Source organism: Spodoptera frugiperda, chromosome 22, assembly GCF_023101765.2.
Source record: "Spodoptera frugiperda isolate SF20-4 chromosome 22, AGI-APGP_CSIRO_Sfru_2.0, whole genome shotgun sequence".
NCBI lineage: Eukaryota > Metazoa > Arthropoda > Insecta > Lepidoptera > Noctuidae > Spodoptera > Spodoptera frugiperda.
The window spans coordinates 7,538,589-7,564,514 of NC_064233.1; the positions used below are offsets into that span (position 1 = coordinate 7,538,589).

Sequence of the window (25,926 nt, forward strand, 5' to 3'; positions counted from 1 at the left end):
CAATTAATCCTTAATTAAGCACTTTTGGAACGTCAAAGTCCATCAGTCTCAAAGTGTGTGTGTGTTTTTTTGATGGGGTAATATAATCTAGTGGCTTGCCTCGGGTGAGGGAGTATCAGACTTACTGATAAGAAAGCACCCCGTTCCTACTTCTTCTTTTCGGAGAAGGAAAACATCGTGAGGAAAACTGGGTTTATAATTTCAGATTACTTATAAGTTTAAAATCGCCAACCCGCATTGAGCAAGCGTGGTGATTAATGCTCAAACCTTCTCCGTGTGGGAAGAGGACTTTGGTCAGCAATGACCACTTAAGCTGATGATGCGATGTAGGTAATATAATAATAAAGAAAAATATGGAATTTATAGTATCATAATAGCAGTTATTAATATTTTTATGGTATGGGGAAGCATTCATAACAGTTATGATGTAATTGGATTCCTTTTATATAGGGCATCAATTAAGAAATGGCACATGCCACAATACCTATGTGGGAAATGGCATTTGAAAATATGTGTGCTCCCGCCTTGTGCGAGACGAGAGGGAGTGTCAGACTCTGACTGACTAAAAACCACCCCGTCCCTACTTCTACTTTTCAAGCCGGAGCCTGGGCAAACCCGCTAGGTAGTTCGCAGCTCCGGATCAGGCAAAATACTTATGTGTGCTTTGTGTTGTAGTTAATTTTTGAGGCCATATCAGAAAATACCTACTTATTAAGAGCTTTATGTAAACGTATGGTTTCAAATCAACCGATTCTAAATTGTAGCAACTATCAAAGAAAAAGTTTTAGCTCCCAACTTTCATGAGTAATGGATGACGGACATATGAAATAACCATTTATTGGGATCCAGCTTTTAAATAAGACCTAAGATTTGTGTTAAATCATCGTACATACGTAAGTAATTATTGTGCTCTCAATATCAATACAAACAGCTCTTGAAAAACAAAGGAACAACCAGAAAACAACTAAACACTCAAATTGCGAAACAACTACCAACATCAACCACCAAAACTCAACCAAATCTCCCACTTAAAACCCCACTCCTACCTAAACTCTATTCAACTGCTGTTCTCTCTCTCTCGCCTTCATCTCCAACTCTTCCTCTTCCTTAGTCAAAGGTACAGTGCTGTGGTTGTACAAGCCTTGGGCCATGAGTTGCAGCGCCAGCGGGTTCCTCTGGCCAGACGCCTTCTTGATCTTGGCGCGCTTGTTCTGGAACCAGATCTTGATCTGAGCCTCCGCCAGGCCCAGCTCCGCTGCCAGGCTCTGCCGTCTTCTCTCTGTCAGGTAGCGGTTTTCCGCGAACTCGTGCTACGAAGAAAAAAATGATAGTTAGGCTTATTGTATATGAAGGTTGGTGTAGTATTCTTTGAGTTGTTCTGATTTGGATGAAAGTGGTCTGAATGATGTGTCTAGTGGGGTAACTGATATAAATTCTGATAACAATTAATTCAAAGTGTGGGAGAGCCATGCTTCGGCACGAATGGGCCGGCTCGACCGGAGTGATACCCCGGCTTCACAGAAAACCGACGTAAAACAACGATTGCGTTGTGTTTCGGTTTGTGAGTGAGATTACCGGAGACCCAATTTCCCCCTTCTCAATCTTTTCAATCCAGATTCCCCAACAATCGTTAGATTTCTAACCCTCAAAAGCCGACAACGCACTTGTAACGGTCTGATGTTGCTTACCATCTGGTGATTCATCTGCTGGTTTACCGGTTGATACCATAAAATAAATTACGTGGTATAGGGTCCCCTTGTCTGGTTCTCAGTATATTATGGTATACTTTTATTAATACTTGTGATTTGAATAAATTTTGCTTCCTACCTTTAACCTTGCAAGTTGGGGTCCAGAGAATGCAGTGCGGGGTCTCTTCTCGTCAGGTACAGCGTTGTCCCCGGGGGGCTTCTTAGGCCTTCGCGTCCTGGGACCTGGTCAGAAATTGACAGAAATGGAGGACTGATGCCTAGGCTTGTCTTTTTTAAACTAGACTTGTGTTAAAGATAATGAAAGTAGATGGATTTAAAATAAAACAGATGGGTAATATCGAGACGAAAGAGTTTTAAATAAGTGGTTGATAATTATTTAAATAAGTCTGGATGATTGTCAAGGAAATACTGTTGAAACATGATCTCCGCTATTCAGTACGCCTTATAGGCATAAGGTAATATTTAAATAGATCTAAATGTACTTTGTTACACAAATAATAGGATTTATGATTCAATAAGTGTCTTATGGTATGTTAATATGTGCATAATGGTTAGTTTAAAAACTAAGAATAATTTTAAAACATATGCACTACTTAGGTATACAACTATTAAACAAAAATCATAGACACAACAAAACAGCAAGCAACACAATACAACAAAAACAGCAACAATCACAAAAGCGAACACACAAACAAAAATGATTTAGTCACAAAAATTGTTATCGATATTAAGTAACACCAGTTACGTAATGAAGATCCTTAATCTAGAGATATGCTCCTCGATGTTCCTCAATATGGGAATTGTAACATTACTGGTGAAACGTTGGTGTTACATTGCAAATGTGCCTTTGAGTTAAAGAGAATCTCTTTAGAATAAATTAACTAAAATCACGGTTTACTCACGTAAACTGGAGAATAGCTCTGCGGTAAAACGGGGTGAATAGAATTCAAAGTGTGAATAGTCACAGATGTGAGGTGAATAGATGATAGAATATTTTCCCAACATTTATTCACCCTTCTCCTGCACCTATTTACACCGTTTTACGGCACTAGTTCCGCATATGCGGCGACGCGACGTCGAGCAACTTACTGAATATCGTTGTCGACGCGTCTGCGCACGCTGGTCATACTGAAGAGTCCCTCTGTGACTCGAAACTAGTAGAGCTTTTCTCCAATAACGCGTTAATTGCCACGTAGGTCACCGGTAACCTACGTTAGTGGAGGATTTGCCTTTAACAGTTTTCTGATGGCAGTTAAAGGCTTAAAGTAGTGAGTAAACCGTGATTTTAGTTAATTTAGTGTGTCTCACGATAGTTAATAATATAAAAACATTGTAACAAGCTTGCCCACAAAAAAAAAAACAGCAATAAAAAACAACACAAGTGCAGCTCCCTCGATGTAAACCCCAAGTCAAGCAGGCGATGCAATATCTTAACCAATTCATTTCTCAGCTGTATGGACACTGATGACGGGTAGGATAAAATTGGTCAAAATATTTCACCGAGCGCCTGACGGGCTGATGGTGATGAGGCGGTGTCTTCCATGGAGTAACCCTAGAGGTGGTGGCTAGACATTCGCTCATGAAGCATGGTGGTTATATTGTGCAGATGTGCAGTTCAGATTAAAATGTGTAGGTAGAATAAGATAGCTTCGTTGGTTTAGTGGTACGACTGCCAGACAAGGGGACGGGTCTTTGCCCGACCCGAAAATTTCGTCACCCTCCCGGCTAACTGTCCTAACTACCAATTGATGTTTTTCCAGGGCAACCGTTTTTCGGTCGGGCGTTACAGTTAAATTACTGTAGATGCGTTATTTGTGGCTTTATCAATGAATTAAAAAGTTTTTTATATAGGTCTTGGCTTATTCTTTAATTTTGTAGTCGCCCTAAAGCCCTAAGGTATCTATTTAATGTCAGTGCAGATACGTCAGTTTGTGAGATACGACAGTTAGCGGAGAGGGCGACGATTTAACCCTGGTTTTGCTGATCTTTTCGAAAATTTCTCAATGATAGCGCTGTGCCCAGTATATGGCAATAGGCTCACCCCCTATTACATGGGACTTATAACATAAATGGTGAAAAGTGGGTGTACATTGTACAGTAACATTACGTGCCTCTTCAGAGATAAAAATGCAAAACGATACCTGCTATACAACAAATTTAGCAATCTATACATATAATAAAATCGTAGAAAAGTGCTGTCTGTACATTGAAAATAAAAATAAAAAAAATAGCAGGGGTTATTGTTATGTCGATGTCGAACCCAAAATTGTAATTAACTTTTTTTTTGTCTGTTTGTCTGTTTGTCTGTTCGTCTGTGCGCGCTAATCTCAGAAACGGCTGATCCGAGTTGGATGCGGTTTTCACGAATATATTGTGGGATGCTTAAATTTACATTTAGTGTTTGTTTCATGTCAATCGGTTCATAAATAAAAAAGTTATGTCAAATTAAAGAATCACGTCGAACATTCTATGCTTATACCATTAATCTCCGCAACTATTTGACGAATTTGGTTGAAATTTGGTACAGATATAGTTTAGAACCTTAGAAAGGACATAGATATATTTTTATTTCAAAAATCAAAAAATAAAAATAAGAAATAAATTATTTATAAATAATTCTATGTCGATCGTTACACGACTTCGGTTCATGTTATTGTTTTAATTCATCGAAAAAAGTAAATAAATAGTAAAAAGGTATGAAAAAAATAATATCAATATAATTAAACTTTTAGTACAAAGAAAATGCCCGAACGGAGTATAAATAAATAATCCAAGTTGTCTTTATCCTCGATAGATGGCGTTGGGATCGAAATAGATCGCGCTATGGTTTCGTTACATTCATTTGGTTGGGTATCGGCCGAGCGCTTCGGTACTATCGTAGAAAAAGTGTATTATCAGTCGTATGATTATTTGTCTGTAGTGGTCCTGCTGTTTCGTATATTCTAAATTGGTTTCGTTGTATTTGTCAATTAATAAGTTTATGTGTTGGGTTTTCCTGGTTTTTTGGTTAAACTATTTAACGTAGGTTTAGTTTGATATCGATTATTAGTAGTTACTGTAGTTAGTTTTTTTAATAAAATTGTAAGTCTAATTTATAAATTAATTAGATTAGATTTAAGTCGTTTCTTTTAAGTTATTTAGTTTAAGCTTGGTTATTATAGCATAGAGGATAGGTTGTAATATAGTTTCTTTTTTAATTGTTATTAATTCGTAATTCGTAGCTTTCTTTAGTTTTAAGTTAGTTTAAGTCCGTTTTTAAACTATTTTTTCAATGCCCTAAGTGAGTATACATCTATTAAATTCAAACGCAGAGCTCATTATGTTGATTTTTGAAGAGTTCCCTGGAATATCTTCCACATCTCATTTTTGAAGAGATCCCGCGAGATCGGGAACTATGTGGTTAAAACCAAAAATTTGCCGGAAGTCACTATTCCACGCGAACGAAGTCGCGGGCAAAAGCTAGTTGTGACTAAATTTGTATTGACTGTACTTATTGCCCCTTTCATAATACCGAGAGACAGATACAGACTCTCCAAAATTTACACACTCTAATCTGAAGTACACATTCAAATAACACTTATTTTCTATGTTAGTATTCATGAACACAAACAAACAAACAATATTAGTTACAATACCATTTTTAAACCAAATTAACTAAAAATCAGACGCGGCGACGTCGCGCAGCCTACTTAATAGGCGCACGCTGCTCATGGTGAAGAGTCTCTCTGTGACTCGAAACTAGTAGAGCTTTTCTCCATGAATGTACGTGAGTAAACCGTGATTTTTAGTTAATTTAATTATGTCTCACGATAGTTATTATAAACAAAATTAAACCATTATGGGCTAAAACATTTTTTTCTAAAAGCCACACAAATTGATATATAGGTAAAGATTTACAACATGCTGATACAAACATAAATTCTAGATTTATTATAAAATGTCTAGTCTTTTGTAATGAATCAAAGATCGTGTTTCAACTTTCAGTTTATTGAATTTAATTATATAGTATCATTGTGTACCTAATAGTTCAAATTGAAAATTACTCAATTCGCACCTTCAGAGGTAAAAATATTTATCAGTAACGCGACATGGTTTAAACTTAATTGAAACGAGAAAGCGTTCAGCGATTGGTTGGTTTATTCGAGCCGACCGATCACAGCGCCAAACGCGCTCTCGTTTCGATTACTTGAGACGTAAAGCAAACTCATACTACACCAACTTATTGGTTGGTTTATTCCTGCCGGCCACTCATTACCCTTAGTACGAGATTGCTGATTCAGAGTGCCGAATACGCTCTCGTTTCGTTTTCGTTCAACGTAAAGTAAACTCATACTAATGTTACAAGTAGCGTAGAAACCAAACAAAAACATAAATACATGAAATAAATATATAACCTTTAAAATTAATAGTTTAAAAAACATAATTTATATATACCAACTGTCGATAGAAAGTTAGGCAACCGGTATTTTCAATAATAAAGACATAAAATTAAATTTATTATGTTTACCGTATATATTAGTCGCATATAGTGTATATTTTAAGCTTTATAACCATATAAGGTAATCTACAAATATAATGTGATGAAATAAAGTTTTATCTTTCTATTTGTAAAACTGGTTTCAGTGTAGATAACATGAGAATAGTATGGTTTTTATTTCCCAAAGATATTGGCTGAGATGGGGCCAAAATGTGTGGTTTTCCACCAGAGATGTGCTATGCTACGTTAATGTGGATGCGTTTGGCTTCCACCAATCATAATCATTGGTACACAAAGCTTAGCACTGGTGGAAAGGGACTCATCTAAGCTATGCTTTTTATGTGGAAAGTTGCGTGCTATGGATGGCTTACCTACTATCGATACATCGTATACTCGAGCTGCACATCTTACTCGCACAGCTTTATAGCTTAGTATCAGTGGAAACGGTCACATAGTTTCACAGCTTATCTATTACATCTTCATAGCATAGCTACATAGCACATTTCTGGTGGAAAAGCACACCTAACTGGATAATTTTAAAATACGGATATGTAAAAGGCCAAAGGCCTATTTAGTCTACTTGTGGAATTAAATATTTTAATAAAGTTTGACAGAAAAATATATATTGGATGTTGTTCGTCAAATATAGGACATAGCAGAAAGGGGGAATTTTAAGTAGACCTTAATAAAATTGGTTGATAATAATTTGAGATAACAAAATTGATTGAAGATTTGAGATGGTCATAAAAGTCTGATTAATGATTAAAAGGAACAGATTGATTTTTGTTTACAGTTAGAGTCTTTTACATAAACTAAATAAATATGGTTTTATAGAAAAATAAATGGAATTTTCTCACGTGGTTCCCGTGAGCGCGTCCCGTACTTACTTCGTCCTGTAACAAAAGAGAATATCGTTAGTTATTGATAACATAACACATCATCAACATCAAAAAATACAAAAATCTTTATTTTCTTTAACTTTCTTCTTATAATTATTATAATTAGTTGCTGGAGTCTCCTTTTAAGCATGTAAATATGCCTGTGTCAGGAGGCTCCGCTCTTCCTTAACGTATTAACAGCATAGCAAGAGACATGTAAACATAAGTTTTGTATTTGAATTGAAGGTAAATATCTATGTATTTATTACACTTGAGAAAGTTTTTGTTCCCTAGCCCCACAAAATTGGAGTCGGTTATTATTAACATCATCATCATAATCAGCCGAGAGATGTCCACTACTGAACAAACAAATAAAGTAACATAACACACTTGCAATTAATTGTTATATAACTTTCAAACAGGGAACCGTCTTCAATTTACTTTGACGCCTCCATTTTTTAAGGCTTGTAATATACCTAAAACGTTCTCCTAAGTCTAAAGAATACAATGCTGAAAACCACGCCAAAATCGGTTCAGCCAAACACGAGATTTTACTACACGGTTCAGGTTGGTGACTGGGCAACCGGCTGCGACATAACATGTAGTGGGTCCGATTCCCGCACGGAACAGCTCTTTGTGTGATCCACCAATTGTTGTTTCGGGTCTGGGTGTCATGTGTATGTGAACTTGTATGTTTGTAAACGCACCAATAACACAGGAGGAAATTTTAATGTGGGGCAACTTTTAATTAGCAAAATAAAACGAATATAGGTATGTATAATAATATTAAAAGAAGATTGATTTCAACCATCAATCGCCATAATTAACATTAAGATGAAAAAGTTAAAAAACTAATTAATTTGATGCTTAATTATTACCTTTATATGGCTTTTATGGCTAATCAGAGTTGCTCGCAGAAATTTTATAGCGTCAAAAACATTTTGGAAATGGCCACCAATTTTGAAAGAACCCTCACTGTTTCGCTTTTTACTTTACTTTTAATACAAATTTTGGTAAATATTTTAACGTGCTAATTAAGGAATATTATACCTTATTGGAAGCTAAATAAGTATTGAATTTGACTTATTGAGTAATTTATTTTTTAAGCTGATAAACGAGCAGACGTATCACCTGAAGGTAAGTAATCGCCGCCGTCTAAAGACACTTGAAACACCAGAAGCATTACAAGTTGCCGGCCTTTTAGGGGTTAAGAATTTAAGGATTGTTGGGGAATTGGGAAGATTGGGAAGGGGGTAATTGGGCCTCCAGTAACCTCACTCACACAACACAAGCGTTGTTTCACGTCAGTTTTCTGTGAGGCCGTGATATCACTCCCATTCGTACCGAAGCATGGCTCTCCCACACTTAAAACTTGTAGGTAATTGATTTTTAACATATTTTATTTATTAATTTGACGTTGAAAACATCCGAATTCGTTCGCGGCTCAATATAAACTGGACATACTGTCTCTACATAATAAAGGATGTGACGCAATAGGCCACCCAAGACGTCGATTAATTAAGACATTCAGCCTAACTGTAGCGTGTTTGTTTATTTTTTTATTTTATTTTTATTTCAATGGTGAATGTTGAACACACTGTGTTATATTCACGGCGTTTATCTTTAGCGGGTAGGCTGGATTGGATCGATTGATGTTTTTTATGTTGTATGTTGTTGTATGGTTTGATAATGGTCAAACGCAGACATATTTTATTTTATGGAATAAGCCAGTAAACTAGTAGACGGATCACCTGTTGGTAAGCAATTGTTGCCGCCCATGGACACCCAAAACACCAGAGGCGTTACAACGTTGCCGGCCTTTTGGGGGTTAGGAATTTAAGGGTTGTTGGGAAATCGGGATTGGGTACATTAGGAAAGGGATATTAGGTCTCCGGTAATCTCACTAACACAACAAAATACAACGCAAGCGTTGTTTCACGTCTGTTTTATGTGAGGCCGTTGTATCACTCCGGTCGGTCATCTCTATCCCCGATTTCCCAACATTCCTTAAATTCCTAACCTCCAAAAGGCCAGCAACGCACTTGTAACGCTTCTGGTGTTTCGGGTGTTTATGGGCGACGGCGATTGCTTACCATCAGGTGATCCATCTACTCGTTTACCAGCTTATACCATAAAAAAATAGAAACATTTACCTAACCTATGATTCCTAGACGAAATCATAGGAAAAAGTATCTAGCATCGAACCTCACATCACATGCTGAACAGCCGCCCATGTCACCACCACCACTAACCCATCAATAAACCCATAACATTAATACATTACGATCTTAATTACATATCAACGTTGGTGGGTGACCCGTTTAGACCCCATGCGGTCCACAAATTGGGCCCCAGTAGGCGTTTTTATGAATTAATTAGTGAATTATCATGGTCTTTTGATTGCCTCGTTGATGTGTTTCGCAGTTTTGATGTGGAGCTTCTAAAGGTAGGTATTGGTTTTGATTCCTTAAAAGGGAAATTGGGGTATTGGATTTTTCGGACAAAAGGTTTTGTAACTTTGCCTTGGTTAGATTTTTGGGTGAAATTAAGAGTGAAAATGGCATATAAGAATCTATATGAGAAAAAGAAGTAAAAATAAAGAGTTCAAAATCATTACGTTATTTCACGCCAGTTTTCCGTAAGGCCATTTTATCACTTCAGTCGAGCCGGATTATGGCAAAAGCAAATCTTAAAGGAGGCTCAAGGTGCCTTTCCACCAGAGATGTGCTATGTAGCTATGCTATGAAGATGCGCATAATATAATAGGGAAGCCATCCATATAAAAAACCATAGCTATGTGTACCAATGAATACGATTGGTGGAAGTCAAATGCATCCACAGCAACGCAAAATGTTTTAGTCTTACAGGTAAAAGTAACAATCATGGACTAAGTTTGGGCACAGCATAGCATATCTCTGGTGGAAAAGGCAAAGTCCAGAAGTGGATTGCCACGGGTGGTACTGTGAAGATGACTTAAAAATGCTGAAGCTGACCACCGTGATCGAAACAAACGCATTATTAAAGCAAAAATATGTTAATTATCAACTAATTTAGTTAAACTATGCAAATAACTAATTCTAAACGTACATATTAATTAAGCATAGAAAAGAATGCGAGTAACGCGACCGACGCCGGCGGATCTTATAATGTAAGATAATAAAAATGTATTATTTTAATGAGTTCAACTTTTAAATAAAAAAACTGGTAATTATGTTTAAATATATGGTGATTTTTTGATGGATTTCGTTCTAGTTTGGCGAGTGATATACAGGGGCTTGGAGTGGCGAGCTTTGCTGCATAATAAAGACAAGAATCAGTACCCTTATTCTACTCCGGTGCTGCGGACTACCTAGCGGGTTTACGGGGGCTTCGGCTCGAAAAGCAGGAGTAGGAACGGGGTGGTTTTTAGTCAGTAAGAGTCTGACACTCCCTCTCGGCTCGCCCAAGGCGGGAGAAGTCATTGGATGATTTCGCTCCCTCAAAAAAAAACCCTTATTCTACCCATGGGAGTGGTCTTTAGAGGAATTATACCTTGGTGAAGACTAGAGACAAGCAGCGCTGTCTGATAAGCCGGAGGCCCAATTGCTCCCCTTCCTAACAATCCTCAAACTGAACGGAATTTTTCGTTGTGTGAGTAAGGTTAACCAGTGGATGCAGGTGGCGGCTTGTCGTTCTACGTGAAGGACCAAGGGACAGGCCTTTCTTCAACAGTGGACGTCTCTCGGCTGATGATGATGATGATGAGTGAGGTTACCGGAAGCCCAATTACCCCTTTTTACTTATCTCCGATTCCCTAATAACCCTTCAATTTCTCACCCTCAAAAGACCGACAACGCTATTGTAACGCCTCCGGTGTTTCGGGTGTCCATGGACGACGGCGATTGCTTACCATCAGGTGATCCGTCTACTCGTTTACCGGCCTAAAATCCACCATTCTTTCCACCCGTATGCTCCATTCACCCACACACACACAACATATGCAAATGACCACCGAACACACACATAAATATTATCAAAATGACATTAATTACTTCATCAAGAGCGGCCATGACAGTTTTTATAACAGTGTTGCCAATTAATAATTTTATTGTCTATATTCTTTTTTAATTATAGCCATTTGCCGTTTGACTAAAAATTCTTTGGTTGAAACGGTCGTTAAGTTGTATTGTATATTTTTGAATTTAATTTTTTTGTTTTAAATAGTTTTTTTCATGATATTTAAGTTAGTTTTACGCATCTGCCTAGTTTTATACGCTTTCACTATAAAAGGTTAAGTAGGGGTGTACATTTTTATATATTATTTTAATCAATAAATAATAGGATCAAAGAGTAACCGACTGGTTGATACATAACGTGTCGTGGTTTCATTTTCTGTACGGTACAGGACACCCACAACACTAGAGGAGTTAGAAGTGTGTTGTCAGATTTGGTGGCAGGGGGTTTACCGTGACTCCGACTCGAAAAACAGGAATAGAAACAGGGTGGTTCTTAGTCAGTAAGAGTCTGACACTCCCTCTCGCTTCGCCCATGGCGGGAGGAGTTATTGGATGATTTTGCCTCCTTAAAAAAAGAGGGAATAGGGTCTTCAGTTCAGTAACCTGAAGGTTACATGGTATATTTATTAAATTGTCTAATCATACTTATTCCTACTAGTCTTACGAATATTATAAATGCGAAAGTTTGTGAGTTTGTATGTATATTTGTTACTCAATCACGTCAAAACGGCTGAAGGGATTAGGATGAAATTTGGAACAGGGGTAGATTATGGTCTAGAATAACACATAGGCTATCTTTTATTCCAAGGGATCGCGAGTGAAGCCATTGACAGAAGCTAGTAAAGGCATCTACCCTATTTCAGGAGTCGAAAATGCCAGCAATACTTTTTACTTAACCGGAGAATAAAACCCAAGACATTAAAGTTACATTGTCAGACTTTTATTATGCTACCATTATCATAAAATAATATAACATGATTATAAAAATGATGAAAGCTCAAAAAGACTTATTATAGCTTTTTTTATTTTATTTTTTTTCGCCTTTGACAGTTGACCAATGGGATCTGCGGTTAAAAGTATCAGATGTCATTGGAGTGATCATCAATTTGAGACCCGATCAGTTTTTATGGGTTTTTAGTTTTTATGTCTTTTTGTAAGTCTAGTTCTTGAATGTCATATGTTGGATAAAAGGTTTAAGGTTCGATTCCCGGGTTGATCAGTGTTTGTTTTGTTTACCATAAACCATAATCATTAACTAAAAACATGTGTTAAAGTGTGAACTTGCATTTTTTAAATCGAACAATATCCCTATAACCTTTTCCTTAGTCTAAAAAATACTGTCCTGAAAACCGAATCAAACACGGTTCAGCCAAACGCGAGACAATCGCACACAAACATACATACTTTCTGTTTTTTTTAAGTCGGTTAAAGTTCCTTAATACTTTCTGTCGTATAATATACACCCACTTTTCACCATTTGTGTTATAAGTCCCATGTAACAGGGGGTGAGCCTGTTGCCATATACCTACTGGGCACAATTCCAGACTCCGTGCTACTACTGAGAAATTTTTCGAAAAACCGAAAAAAGCCCAGTAATACTAACTAAAAGAGTAACGATGGAGTTTCTTGCTCGTTCTTCTCCATTCGAAGCAACACTTTGGAACGAGCGCCTAGCTTCACTGACAGACAGACTTTAAAAGTGCCTAATTTAGGATTAATTGAAATAAATGCTTTGACTTTGACTTTGACTATTTTGCCCGACTGGGGAATCGAACCCAAGACTTAACCAACGAGTCACCTACCATAAGTTACAATGAATGTATTTCTCCTCAAGTTAAACCAAGGTAAAGGTTGGTAGGTAATTATCATCGGTCGGTCGAACATAAAAGTTTAATTTTTGTCATACCACAGCCGATACGAGCATTTTAACGTAATTAAACAATTTAAGGAAAGCCGTCGTACATATAGAGAGGTCGGGATCACTTAATTTGTGTCGTATAAATATAAAACTTGTTGTTTTAACCAAGATTACGTTCGTTATAAGTGATTTTTTATTGCTTAATTAGTTTTTTAAGTCAATATTACCAAATATTGACTTAAAAAACTTTAACATTGCTTTTTAAGACAGAATAGGGACTTTTTGGCACTGCCGCTCCTTTTGCCGTGGGTGTCGTTAGAGCTGATTAAGGCACTTTGACTTAGGCTCTGATAAACCTGAACCTTTAAAATGAAGTGTGGAAGAGTCATGCTTTGCTCACAGAAAATTGACGTGAATCAACGCTTTCATTGTATTTCGTTGTGTAAGTGAGGTTCTCGGAGGCCCATTTACCCTTTTTCCCAATCTGTCCTATCCCCGATTCCCCAACAACCTTAAAATCACTAACCCCAAAATGCCGGCAGCAGACTTGTAACGCCTCTGGTGTTTCGGGTGTCCATAGACTGCGACGATTGCTTACCATTAGGTGATGCGTCACCTCGTTTACCGGCTTATTTATACCATAAAAAACCGAGATCTCAAACCCACCTCCCTGCGGAGATTATGGCAAACTCTCTCGTATCTAATGAAGGCATCAAGTCTGGAAATGGACTATCAAATGAGTCTCTTCTAACTGGCTCTTAATTACGACACCCGCGTGAAGAATTGAGGTGGTGATCAATACAGCTACATCTCTACTTAACCCCTTTTTAGCGACACTAACTCATAATTACACAATAGATTACGTACAAACACAAATAATGCTAAAAATACATCGTCAATTGTTATTAATTGGCCTTAGTTAAACGAATACTTTGCATACATTACTCAACATCTTTGCCACAGCAATATCACCCTTATAGCTAACGAAATAAGGATTCTGTGTAATATTTCAGTGAGCTGCTATTACCTAAAAATAGCCTGAAACTCTCATTCCTTGAAACTCAGTGTGGTCTGTTAGGAAATAAACAAATTCTCGTACGAAACTGACTAATATTATAAATATGTGAATGTGTTCGTTTCTCTTAAACGGCTGGAGTTATTTTGATGAAATTTAGTGTGTGTATAGATGGGATCGTGTACCGCTATTGTGTTTACAAACGAACTAATAAGAAAATTGGTCATCACATCATCAGCCTATAAGTGACCACTGCTGACCAAAAGCCTCTTCTCACAAGGAGAAGGTTTAAGCATTAATCACCACGCTTGCTCAATGCGGGTTAGCGATTTCAAACTTATAATTACAAATTATAAGCCCAGGTTTCCTCACGATGTTTTCCTTCACCGTTTGTCAGTGGTGTCTAAATAATCTTAGAAAGTACATATAACTTGGAAAAAGTCACATTGGTACTTGCCGTTGGTAGGTGAGGAAACTGCACTCTCATGCATGAGAATAGGCTTAAACCTCTGGGTCACCACGGCATTATACCAAACCAAATAGGCATATCATCATCATCATCATCAACCGAGAGACGTCTACTGCTGAACAAAGGCCTCCCCCTTACAAAGACCTCCCCCTTAATAGTCATTTAACCGAAATTAAGCTAAACCTTAACCTATTTGGCATTGTACCAAAAAAAGATTTAAATATAATATTAAAACTAGCGACCCGCCCCAGCTTCACATGGGTGCAATGGTGATATATTATGCATGTATTATACATATAAAACTTCCTCTTGAATCACTCTATCTATTAAAAAAACCGCATCAAAATCCGTTGCGTAGTTTTAAGATTTAAGCGTACAAAGGGACATAGGGACAGAGAAAGCGACTTTGTTTTATACTATGTAGTGATACTGACGAAAAATCATATCCGGAGCTGCGGATTACCTAGCGGGTTTACCGGGGATCCGGCTCGAAAAGCAGGAGTAGGAACGGGGTGGTTTTTAGTCAGTAAGAGTCTGACACTCTCTCTCGCCTCGCATAAGGCGGGAGAAATCATTGGATGATTTTCCCCCTCAAAAAAAAAATCTATTAAAAAAATCGCACCAAAATCCGTTGCGTAGTTTTAAAGATTTAAGCGTACAAAGGGACATAGGGACAGAGAAAGCGACTTTGTTTTATACTATGTAGTGATTATTGGCGAAAAATCAGCCTAAATGTCCAAAAGTAGACCTTTTCTGCCTACCCCGTTTTCGGAGCTAGCTCGCATATATCCGGAATTAGGAATTGGGAATGGTATCGCCTAATTTGAGCCGTACAAACACATGGGGAAGACAGAGAAAACGACTTTGTTTTATACTATGTAGTGAATTTTGACGAAAAATCTGTCCTAAATGTCCAAAAGTAGACCTCTGCCTACCCCGTTTTCGGAGCTAGCTCGCATATATCCGGAATTAGGAATTGGGAATGGTATCGCCTAATTTGAGCCGTACAAACACATGGGCAAGACAGAGATAGCGACTTTGTTTTATACTATGTAGTGATTATTGACGAAAAATCAGCCTAAATGTTCAAAAGTAGATCTTCTCTGCCTACCCCGTTTTCGGAGCTAGCTCGCATATATCCGGAATTAGGAATTGGGAATGGTATCGCCTAATTTGAGCCGTACAAACACATTGGGGAAGACAGAGATAGCGACTTTGTTTTATACTATGTAGTGATTACTGACGAAAAATGAGCCCTAAATGTCCAAAAGTAGACCTCTGCCTACCCCGTTTTCGGAGCTAGCTCGCATATATCCGGAATTAGGAATTGGGAATGGTATCGCCTAATTTGAGCCGTACAAACACATGGGGAAAGTACCCAGTTGGGTGGTCTGCCACCCACGTTACAGGGCCGTGGAGACGAACTAAGCTAAATATATTTGTTTTTGAATTTAAGTTGTAATATTTTTTTTTTGTGTTTTTATGTATTGATATTATGTGTGTGTTGTTGGATTTTGTGTTGTCTTTTTAATTGCTGAATATTATTAAAAATGATTTTAATGTGGTAGAAAATTAATCAACATTATCTGATACTTTTAAAATGTTTGTTAAATCTAGGCTGTGGAGTTTATTTTTTAATATTTAAATTTCTTTAATATGTTTTGTTATTAAATCTTAATAAAATAGTTAAGTAAACAGCCAAGACTAAGAACGAACCCTATGTGCCTATTAATCTTTGCCAAAATATTCTTAAACCAAAATTATTGAGATGTATGTAAAAAAATTCAAATGTCTTAACTTTAAACTACGCCTATATTCGCTATGTTTAGGTATTTTAATTTACAATTAAAAAAATATGTCATTTAAAAATATTTTACCCATACCAAATAATACACTCCACGCTTTTCCATAATTCGCATACCACATTGCAAATTAAATAAAAAACAAATAAAGAAATAAAAACACGAGAGCGTCTCCACGTCATCCTCTGTGCTAGCCGTTCGCTCATGTCACCAAAACATTTCAAGCTCCGCCGACCACGTCCTTACAACATTACAAGCTAAAACACACTTTATACCCATGTCAATAAACCTTATATTTGCATAACATACCACCATTACCCACCCATACAAGGAAAATTACACTTTAACAACCCAGAAATAAGACAAATTTTTAATTGAACATGTAATAAAAGGATTTTATTCTCGGATTTAAGATGATGTTTATTGATTTAGCATTTTATACTTTGTTTAGTGTAGAATAAGGTGTAAAATCGTATGTTAATAAGTTATCTATTTGGAGAATAGTGTGAACTAATTGAGACGTCTTCCGTTGTAGTCTTTTTGTTCGTCTGTCCGTCTGTCTGTGTGTTTTATGTTTAGGATGCGATGTGCCACCATTTAACCCTTAGGGCCTTGGGCCATAAGTGACCTTTATAGGACTATGAACCAACTGACACTGACCAAGGGTCAATGGCCGCAAAAATAATGACATAACTTGTGGTAAAATTTATACTTATGTTATGTTAGTGAAGAGTTCGTATGTTTGAACGCGCTTATCTTCAGAACTACTGGTTCTATTTGAGTGGTGTTTAGTCAGTAAGAGTCTGACACTCCCTCTCGCCTCACAAAAGGCGGGAGAAAGCATTCAATGATTTTACCCCTCGAAAAAAAGGTCTCAAAATAGGGAATCGCTTTCGAAAGTTAAAAGTGTGATCCTCCATTTTTCCTTCCCTCTCCTAAGTCTGAAAAAATACTATGCTGAAAACTGCATCAAAATCAGTTCAATTAACGCAAGAACCTTTTTTCTTCCTTTTTTTGAAGTTGGTTAAAAACGCACCACATTTCAATGTGCACCTGGAGCTGCGGACTACCTAGCAGGTTACCTTGGCTCCGGCTCGAAAAGCTCCAGCACTCTCTCGCCTCACCCAAGGCGGGAGAAGTCATTGAATGATGCCTTTTTTTTGAGGGTGGAAAATCATCCAATGACTTCTCCCGCCTTTTGCGAGGCGAGAAGAAGTGTCAGACTCTTACTGACTAAAAACCACCCCGTTCCTTCTCCTGCTTTTCGAGCCGGAGCCCCGGTAAACCCGCTAGGTAGTCCGCAGCTCCGGAATTGAATGATGCCTAAAAGGTAGATGTGCAATATTTTTCGTACTGTATTTTGTATGACGCATCGAAACATACATGAATGCCTTATAGCTTTAGCCTCAAGCTATATTACAAACTCTGAAAGAATGCAACCAACCTTTGGTAGCCTGCACTAATTGCATTGTGGATGATTCAATCTTAATGTAGGGATACCGTTATTGTGTTTTGATTGTTGCTAAATTCTTTTGTCTTTTTTAATATCATAATTCAAGTTTTTATTAAGGGGTTTGGCAGAGGTAACTGACTAATAGTGTGATCATGATAATATATTATGAATAGTGTATTAAGTGTGGGAGAGCCATGCTTCGGCTCGACCGGAGTGATACCACGACCTCACAGAAAACCGACCTGAAACAACGCTTGCTTTGTGTTTTGTTTTGTTGTGTAAGAGAGGTTACCGGAGGCCCAATTACCCCCCTTCCCAATCTTCCCAATCCCCGATTCTTCAACAACCCTTAAATTCCTAACCCCCAAAGACTGGCAACGCACCTGTGGCGCCTCTAGTGACCATGGGCAGCGGCAGTTGCTTAACATCAGATTATCTGTCTGTTCGATTACCGGCTTATACCATAAAAAATACCTAAGAGGTTTCAGGATATTTTAGTTGATAATTCTACCTATCCCCTTCAAATAATAAAATGGCGTGAACATACACATATGGCACACAAAATGGTATAATTAAAACATTTATTTCTTACAATATCCTGCAATTATATTATTTATAGTTTCTCTATAAAACATATGCATATCAACCTATATCAAACACTTCACTAGAAGATTCAACCTTAACCTCTTTATAATTTAAGTTGAAAATCAAATGTAATGAAATAGAAGAAAGTGTACTTTGATTTGCTGTAGTACTTTTACTGTAATATTCAACCTTAACGTGTGTGTGTTTAAAGTCGAAAATCAAATGAATGGTATAGAAAAAAGGTGTAGCTTGATGTGCGGTTTTATGTCTTAGATCCAAAAATGTGGAATTCCTTCACGTTTTCATTGTAAAATGGGGATTAAATGTGTTGTATTATAGTTTATAGTGTTGGTATTTTGAATGCCCACTTTGTGTAATGAGGGGTGATGTTATGGGTGAATTAATGGGTGCAGGGATTTATTTATACATATTTGTGAAAGAAATATGTTTAAAGTGTTGGTGAGTCATGCTACCACACAGTAGGTATGGTGAAAATTACAACCTAAATTTATTGCAAAAGTACTTTTCTCCAATTATTTTAGTAGGAAATAAGCTTATTATCTGGTATCAAATTTCACACAGACTTCTACAAACAATTTTGAATGGGCCGGCTCGACCGGAGTGATACCACGACCTCACAGAAAACCGACGTGAAACAACGCTTGTATGGTATTTTGTTGTGTGAGTAAGGTTACCGGAGACCCAATTATCTTCTTCCCAATCTCCGGTTCCCCAACAAACCTTAAATTCCTAATCCCCAAATAGACAGCAACGCACTTGTAACGCCTAGAAATGTCGTCCTTACGCACTATTTCATACAAAATTCATAGAAAATACATGAAAACGGTATTGAATTTTACTAGTAGGAAACTAAACGAAACATTTCTAACAACATAAACACTACTAAAAATCTTCCAAAAACTGACTCAAAACATCTCCCACACCTAATTAACCCATCATCCTTGAGCGCACTGTCAACAAACAATAAAAAAAATATTCACACCCACCCATCCCTTTCCAAACCTTACCGGGTGACACTTAACCTAACAATATTTATCCAATTTTTTTTCTTTATAAACCCACTTGCTTATACTATGACACGTGGTTTGGAAAACAAAAAAAAATGGGTTAAGTACGAGTCGGACTCGTGTATGAAGGGTTCCGTATGAATTTTGTAAAACTATGGCAAAAAAATCACGTTTGTTATATTGGAGACCAGTTAGGCTATTCTGTAATTGCCAATTCGAAACATTCGAAGTGAGCTCGGTTTCGATTCCCGGATCGGGCAAAGTATTACTGGACTTATTTCGGTTTTTCGAAAAAAAAATCGGCAGAGCACGGAGTCTGGAATTACATGGGACTTATAAGCGAATATATTAAATTATTGAAATTGGCCGCTAGTCCGTACTTAGAATACCCGGCAGAAGAGTAAAGGTAGTGCGTTAGCGACAAATATGTATATTCGACGCTTTTTAAGGGGGAATAATTATCTAATGACTTCTCTCGCTTTTGGGCGAGGCGAGAGGGAGTGTCAGACTCTTACTGACTAAACACCACCCCGTTCCTACTCCTGCTTCGAGCCAGAGCCCTGGCATTCTACACTGTCAGCAATACACGACTGGTGTAAGGGTACAGGGAACCCTAAAAAACGACTTTTTAATCCCTCTTTTGCTATCGGCGCGTGAGTCACTGTGCCACCCAAAGAGTAAGATAGTGTTATCTCTGTTACACGTATAGCTGTGTCCTGCTCGCACACTCGTTTTTTTTCTCCATTGAAGAGTTTGCTGTCAAAATAAGGATTATAAAAGAAGTTTGGATGGGTTTATGCTAGAGTCTGGTTTGAGAAAATTTTGAGAGCTTTACTAGTTTGAATTTTAACTTTTAGATTTTCTAGGTCTTGATTTACTTTATTTTAAAGCGCCCTCTACTCATTACTAATTCAATACCCCAAAGTAACCCTTCAATGTATCGTCACACCTCTTCTGCCCAAAGGGGTAGACAGAGATGCACATTACGGGAAGTAATGCCGCTTTACAATGTACACCCACTTTTCACCAATTGTTTTATAAATCCCATGTAATAGGGAGCCGTGCTACTACTGAGAAATTTTCGAACCTTTCAACTTTACCGGACCCGTTAATCGAACCCGAGACCCCTTGTCCGGCAGTCGCACTTGCGACCACTCGACCAACAAAACAGGTCAGACAGACTTAGGTATATTTTTTTCATAATCAATGAATACCACTATATTTACGAGTATGTATGACATAACACCATCCCGGGTGGCATTTACAAAAAACAGCCACGGAGCGGTCGGTTGTGAGTGATGACTTAATTTTTAGAACCGTCAGTAACCGGACACTGCACACCCGCGCGACACACTCGCTACACACAACTCACAATATTTTACGTGTAAAACTAACAAGGTATTAGGTATATTAACATGTGATGACTATTGAGTAGAATACATTTTGTCACCAACCCTACGCTTGACTTGTCATATACTCGACTAAGAGTGCTTTTCCACCAGAGACGTGCTATGCTACTTCGCTGTGGATGCGTTTGGCTCCGCACTGGTGGAAACGGACTCAGCTAAGCTAAGTATGGAAAGATGCGTGCTTTGGATGGCTTTCCTACTACTTGTCGTCATCGTCCTCGCACAGCTACATAGCTTAGTATCAGTGAAAACGGTCACATAGTTTCACAGCAAAGGGAGGGACCGTTTATAAGTCTTTGAAAAGAAGGCAGGAAAGGAAGGAAAACATCTATTCCAAATGGTTTTCAATTCAACATCCCTTTTGAAAAAAAATATTAAAAAATTGTATTAAAACGCCTAGAACATCATCATGCATCAAACGACTAGATCCACGTTTCCCTACACATGTACATAACCTTTAGAACAGTCTATGATATATGTCTATTTCACACCCCGAAATGTAGCCTAGCCTTATATTGAAAGCAAAATGATGGATAATGGTAAGCGTCCACAGGCCCGCATCGTACGTATCGGACGGACCGCATCAAACAGATAGATTGCGTCCTTTGTATCAGCAGTGTTCGGATTGCCGACGCGATTATTAGCAATCGGATTACCATTTTATTGTAACTTTCGTGAGACATACTAAATTAATTACTATGTTATCGGCTTACTCACGTAATTGTTTGACGAGGAACTCGACTAGTTTCAAGCCATGTTAGAGGCTCATATTCATGAGCAGCATTCTGCGACACACGACGCGGCGATTGTCGCGCTGCTACTGTATTTTGTCGCGTTGCTACGATAACATAATAATTAATCGGATTACCGATGTCACTTTCACTCTGATTTTTGGCATCAGCATTCCGTACGTCATATCGGTGCGCATCGCATGTAGGCATTGCTGATGATGCGGTCCGTACGATGCGGATCAGTGGACGCAGTTGTATGAGTTTTTTTCGATACAAGGCATACCAAAATCCGTTGCGTGCGATGAGTATGATGCGAATCAATGGACGCAGTTGTACGAGTTTCTATACAAGACAAACTAAAATCCGTTGCGTGCGATGCGGGCCTGTGGACGCGTACCTTTAAACTCTACCTACTTGATGAAAATTAATAGACCTTTTGATCATAGACAATTTTTTTGACATAAAACCTCCTTGATTCGACCAAACGGCTATTCGGTGTGGTCTTGTAAAAAAAAACTAAAGTGTCGTTTGTATCATGTTACGATGTTAAAAACAAGTTCTTTGGGAGTGACAGATTAGTGTTTATTTTGATGGCCACATTAAGATTTTGCAGTCAAATGTCGTGGTGGTTTAAAATGCCCGCTTCTCACGCATGAGAGTGCGGTTTCGAAACCTACCAACGGCAAGTACCAATGTGACATTTTCTGAGTTATAAAATGTACTTTCTAAGTGTTTTTTGATACCACTGACAAACGGTGACGGAAAACATCGTGAGGAAACCTGGGCTTATAATATCTAATTATAAGTTTGAAATCGCCAACCCGCATTGAGCAAACATGGTGCTTAATGCTCAAACCTTCTCCGTATGAGAAGGGGCTTTGGTCAACAGTGATCACTTATAGGCTAATGATGTGATTAGGATTTTGCGGGATTTTTTCAGCCCGAGCGCAATATTGTTCATAAGTTGGTAGTATTTGGGACAATCTCTACGCTGTTTACATGTGAACATTAGCTCATGACGATACCTAAGTACGTGTGTCGCCTGGACAGTCCACGCAACATCCTTGTTTACAGGACATCTACACTACATGAGCTGCTGTTTACATGTGAACATTACCTAAAACTGACACAAAAAAATATTAACAAGATAACCTCACTAACGACTTAATAATAAAAAGAAAAACATATACCACTAATGGTTCCTAAGCATATCTCTAGTTAAACCATAAATAAATATTTTACAATAGTCCTCTAAAATGAAATAAAATAAAAAACTACGGTAGCCTCACACCTCTAACCCATTAGAGCTATCATCCTAATCTATCATAGACTAAATCGCTGTTTTGACAGATGTCAAATTTTTTCATCATGGCGGCGGCATTTTTGACGGCGCGCATTTGGCGGCAACAATGGAAATATGGGATGGCATTAATAGATTTTTTTAATGGGTTAATGGTTTATGATTGTTGTTTAGTTATTTAGTTATTTATTTATTTGTTAAGTTGCTTTACTTCTTGGTTTTTTTTTCAAGTTTTGTGTACTGTTGTGTACTAAGATGGGGTTTTGAGGTAATTTTTTGTTGTTTCTTTGATGTTTGTTGCAGTTTAGCGGCTACAGACGAATATTATTATTTAGATATTTTTATTAATATGAAGGTCAATTGATCCTCATCATCATCAGATCTTATTAAGCATCAACTAAGCTTTGATAAAATTCTTAGCAGAATCACAAGATTTGACTGCACGGTTGGCGCAGTGGTTAGTAAGTGGCTGCTGTGCAATGTGCCGGGGGTTCGATTTCTGTAAGGATCAACCTGAGAAGAGGTCTTTGATCAGCAGTAGCTACTTATAAGCTGTTGATGTGATGTGATCTGCTAAAATCGTATTTTTTTATGGGAAAATATGTCAAACTCTCCTACATACGCTGAGGCCCTATGTAGCCCAGTACCATATTAAAAACGAAAAAACCGAATTAAATACCCCTCACTCGGCAGCCGATCTCCCAACCACTTAACTACCAACCCACTCCAATTACAAGATACAGTATGGCACACATCAAGACAACATCACCAATTATACAATTGTGATCTATTTCCTCAAACTATTAGCGCGGCGCAGGCGCCGGTAATATGGACGAATTTTATTTTAACCGCGCCGTGTGTGGGCCGAATATTAAATTTTATTGGTATAAAACATTTTTATGTCTTTAGGTATATGTTCCTGGCGGAGATAGGAGATAGATATGTATCGCTTTGGTTTTTAATTTAATTTCTATGTGTATAATAATAATCTTGTTATATTTTACGTATGTAAGTGACTGGATACCATTTATACTTAGGTAGTTATACCTTACTATATGTAAAATTGATGAATTTGTTTGCTGAAAACTGAAATCTCTGAAACTACTGTGCCTACCCTCATGGGAGACAGGCTTGAGGTTAGGTATGTATATTATGTTCTTGGATGGAGTTTCTTGCTCGTTCTTCTCCATTCGAAGCTACACTTTGGAACAAGCACCTAGCTTCACTGACGGACAGACTGACTTCTCAAAAGTACGTATATGGTTTAATTGGAATAAATGACTTGACTTTGACTTGCCTTTCAAGCGTGTTGGTGATTGCAGTTTAAAAGGTTCAGGTTTATCAGAGAGCGTTGCTACCCGGTCTCTATCAAATGTGTAGTTCCTCAGTTAGGTATACGATACCCGCGGGAAGAGTTAGGGTGGTAACAAAAGTATTGTATTCTACTGCCTGATCTTTATTAAATATTTAATAGCTTTTTTAAAAGGGGAAAATGATACAATGACTTCTTCCGCCTTGTGCGAGGCGAGAGGGAGTGTCAGACTCTTACTGACTAAAAACCACCCCGTTTCTACTCCTGCTTTTCGAGCCGGAGCCCCGGTAAACCCGCTAGGCAATCTATAGCTCCGGATAAACATTTAATAGCTTAGCACTCGCTGTAGTGTGTAAAGTTCCTTACACTGTTATATTTATATCTGGTGTTGCCCGGCTATAAATCATATCTGTGTGTGTGACACTGGTCGGGCTGTCATGCCGCCGCGATGAATACTCAGTGTTGCCAGTCGCTACCGTTTTGGACGGAAACTGTTCGTATATTTGATGGTTTGGTAGATAAGCTGATAATTAGTTGTGGCATTAATTGAGTCGCAGATGAATCAAGAATGATGAATTAATAATGAAAGAAGAAGATAGTGTACTTAAAAAGTTTTTTTATGGAATATAATGTAGGCAAATAAGCAGACGGGTCACCTGATGGTAAGTGATCATCGCCGCCCATGTTCACCCACGACACTGGAGGAGTCAGTCAGTTTTATGTAAGGCCTTGTTACCTTTCTATAATTTAGATAGATTTTTGCTAAGTAGTATTATAGTTAATAGAGGCTTATATTAATGAGCAGCATTTAGCAACAGTTGCCGCGTGTCTCGTCGCTGTAGCATGGCTTGAAACTAGTCGAGTTCCTCGTCAAATAATAATTAATTTAGTATGTCTCACGAAAGTTACTTTCAATATAGGTAAACATAGTTACTTTTAAGCCTATAAAATTAATTATTGTATTCTAGAAAACACCTTACCATATTAACAACACTGGCATTAGACATGTTTAATCAAACTGTGAAAGGAATTTTAAATACTTTTCATATAAACCAAAATCATATCAAAAATATAAACCAACACCAATTTTAAACCAAAACAAAAACGTAGATCTACGAAACCAACAATCGAATATGGCAACACAAAACTCCTAAATATAGCCACACCTCTTAACATCCCAGTGGATGATTTCACAGACATATTTATGATTTCAAACATCCAATGTTCTCAAATTTTAATGTCGAACAAATAGCCGATGAACGAAAGGCAACCGGCCTGACAATAATTAGCACTAAGTGACGAATTAGCTTTAGTCATCTGACGACACATTAGACATAAATCTGACGACATATTAGCCATAAATGTGACTACAAGTTTGACATAAATGTGCTGACATTAAAATAGGATTTGTTTTTAATGTTGTGTGAAAGTCTTTGGTAAATTTTGTGATGTTAAAATTGGTTCTGTAAGGTTGTTTGTTTTTAATTAGGTCGTATTTTTAGTTAAGTGTTTTGTGTGATGTTAGTTATTTAATATGATTGCTTTTATTATGTAATATGATGAAACTTTCTGCTGCTATTAAGCCGAGATAGACAAGCGGAGTTGTGCCTATGTGTGTATATCCTGTGTTTTTAGGGTATAAGCCGGTAAACGAGCAGATGGATCATCTGATAGTAAGCAATCGCCGCCGCACATACAAAACACAAGTGCGTTGCAGGACTTTTGGTGGTTAGGAATTTAAGTGTTGTTGGGGCATTGGGGATTGTTAAGATTGGGAAGGGAGGTAATTGGGCCCCCAGTAACCTCACTCATACGACCCAAGAGTTGTTTCACATCGGTTTTCTGTGAATGAAATGTCAATCCGATTGAGACGTTCCATTCGTGCTGAAGCACGGCCACTAGCTC

The 25,926-nt window shown here is 37.7% G+C and overlaps 1 protein-coding gene across 1 annotated transcript in view; it reads right to left on the reverse strand.

Annotated features, from left to right (window-relative positions):
* Positions 1 to 637: 637 nt before the first annotated feature.
* The window catches only part of LOC118279966 (homeobox protein invected), a 67,524-nt gene continuing 42,235 nt past the window's right edge, over positions 638 to 25,926 (reverse strand). The window contains exons 4-6 of the mRNA XM_050702623.1: positions 7,044 to 7,079; positions 1,828 to 1,931; positions 638 to 1,310 (exon numbers count right to left, since the gene is read on the reverse strand). Coding sequence (XP_050558580.1) covers positions 1,047 to 1,310; positions 1,828 to 1,931; positions 7,044 to 7,079 — 404 coding nt within the window. The 3' untranslated portion in view covers positions 638 to 1,046. The remainder of the gene's footprint in view (positions 1,311 to 1,827; positions 1,932 to 7,043; positions 7,080 to 25,926) is intronic.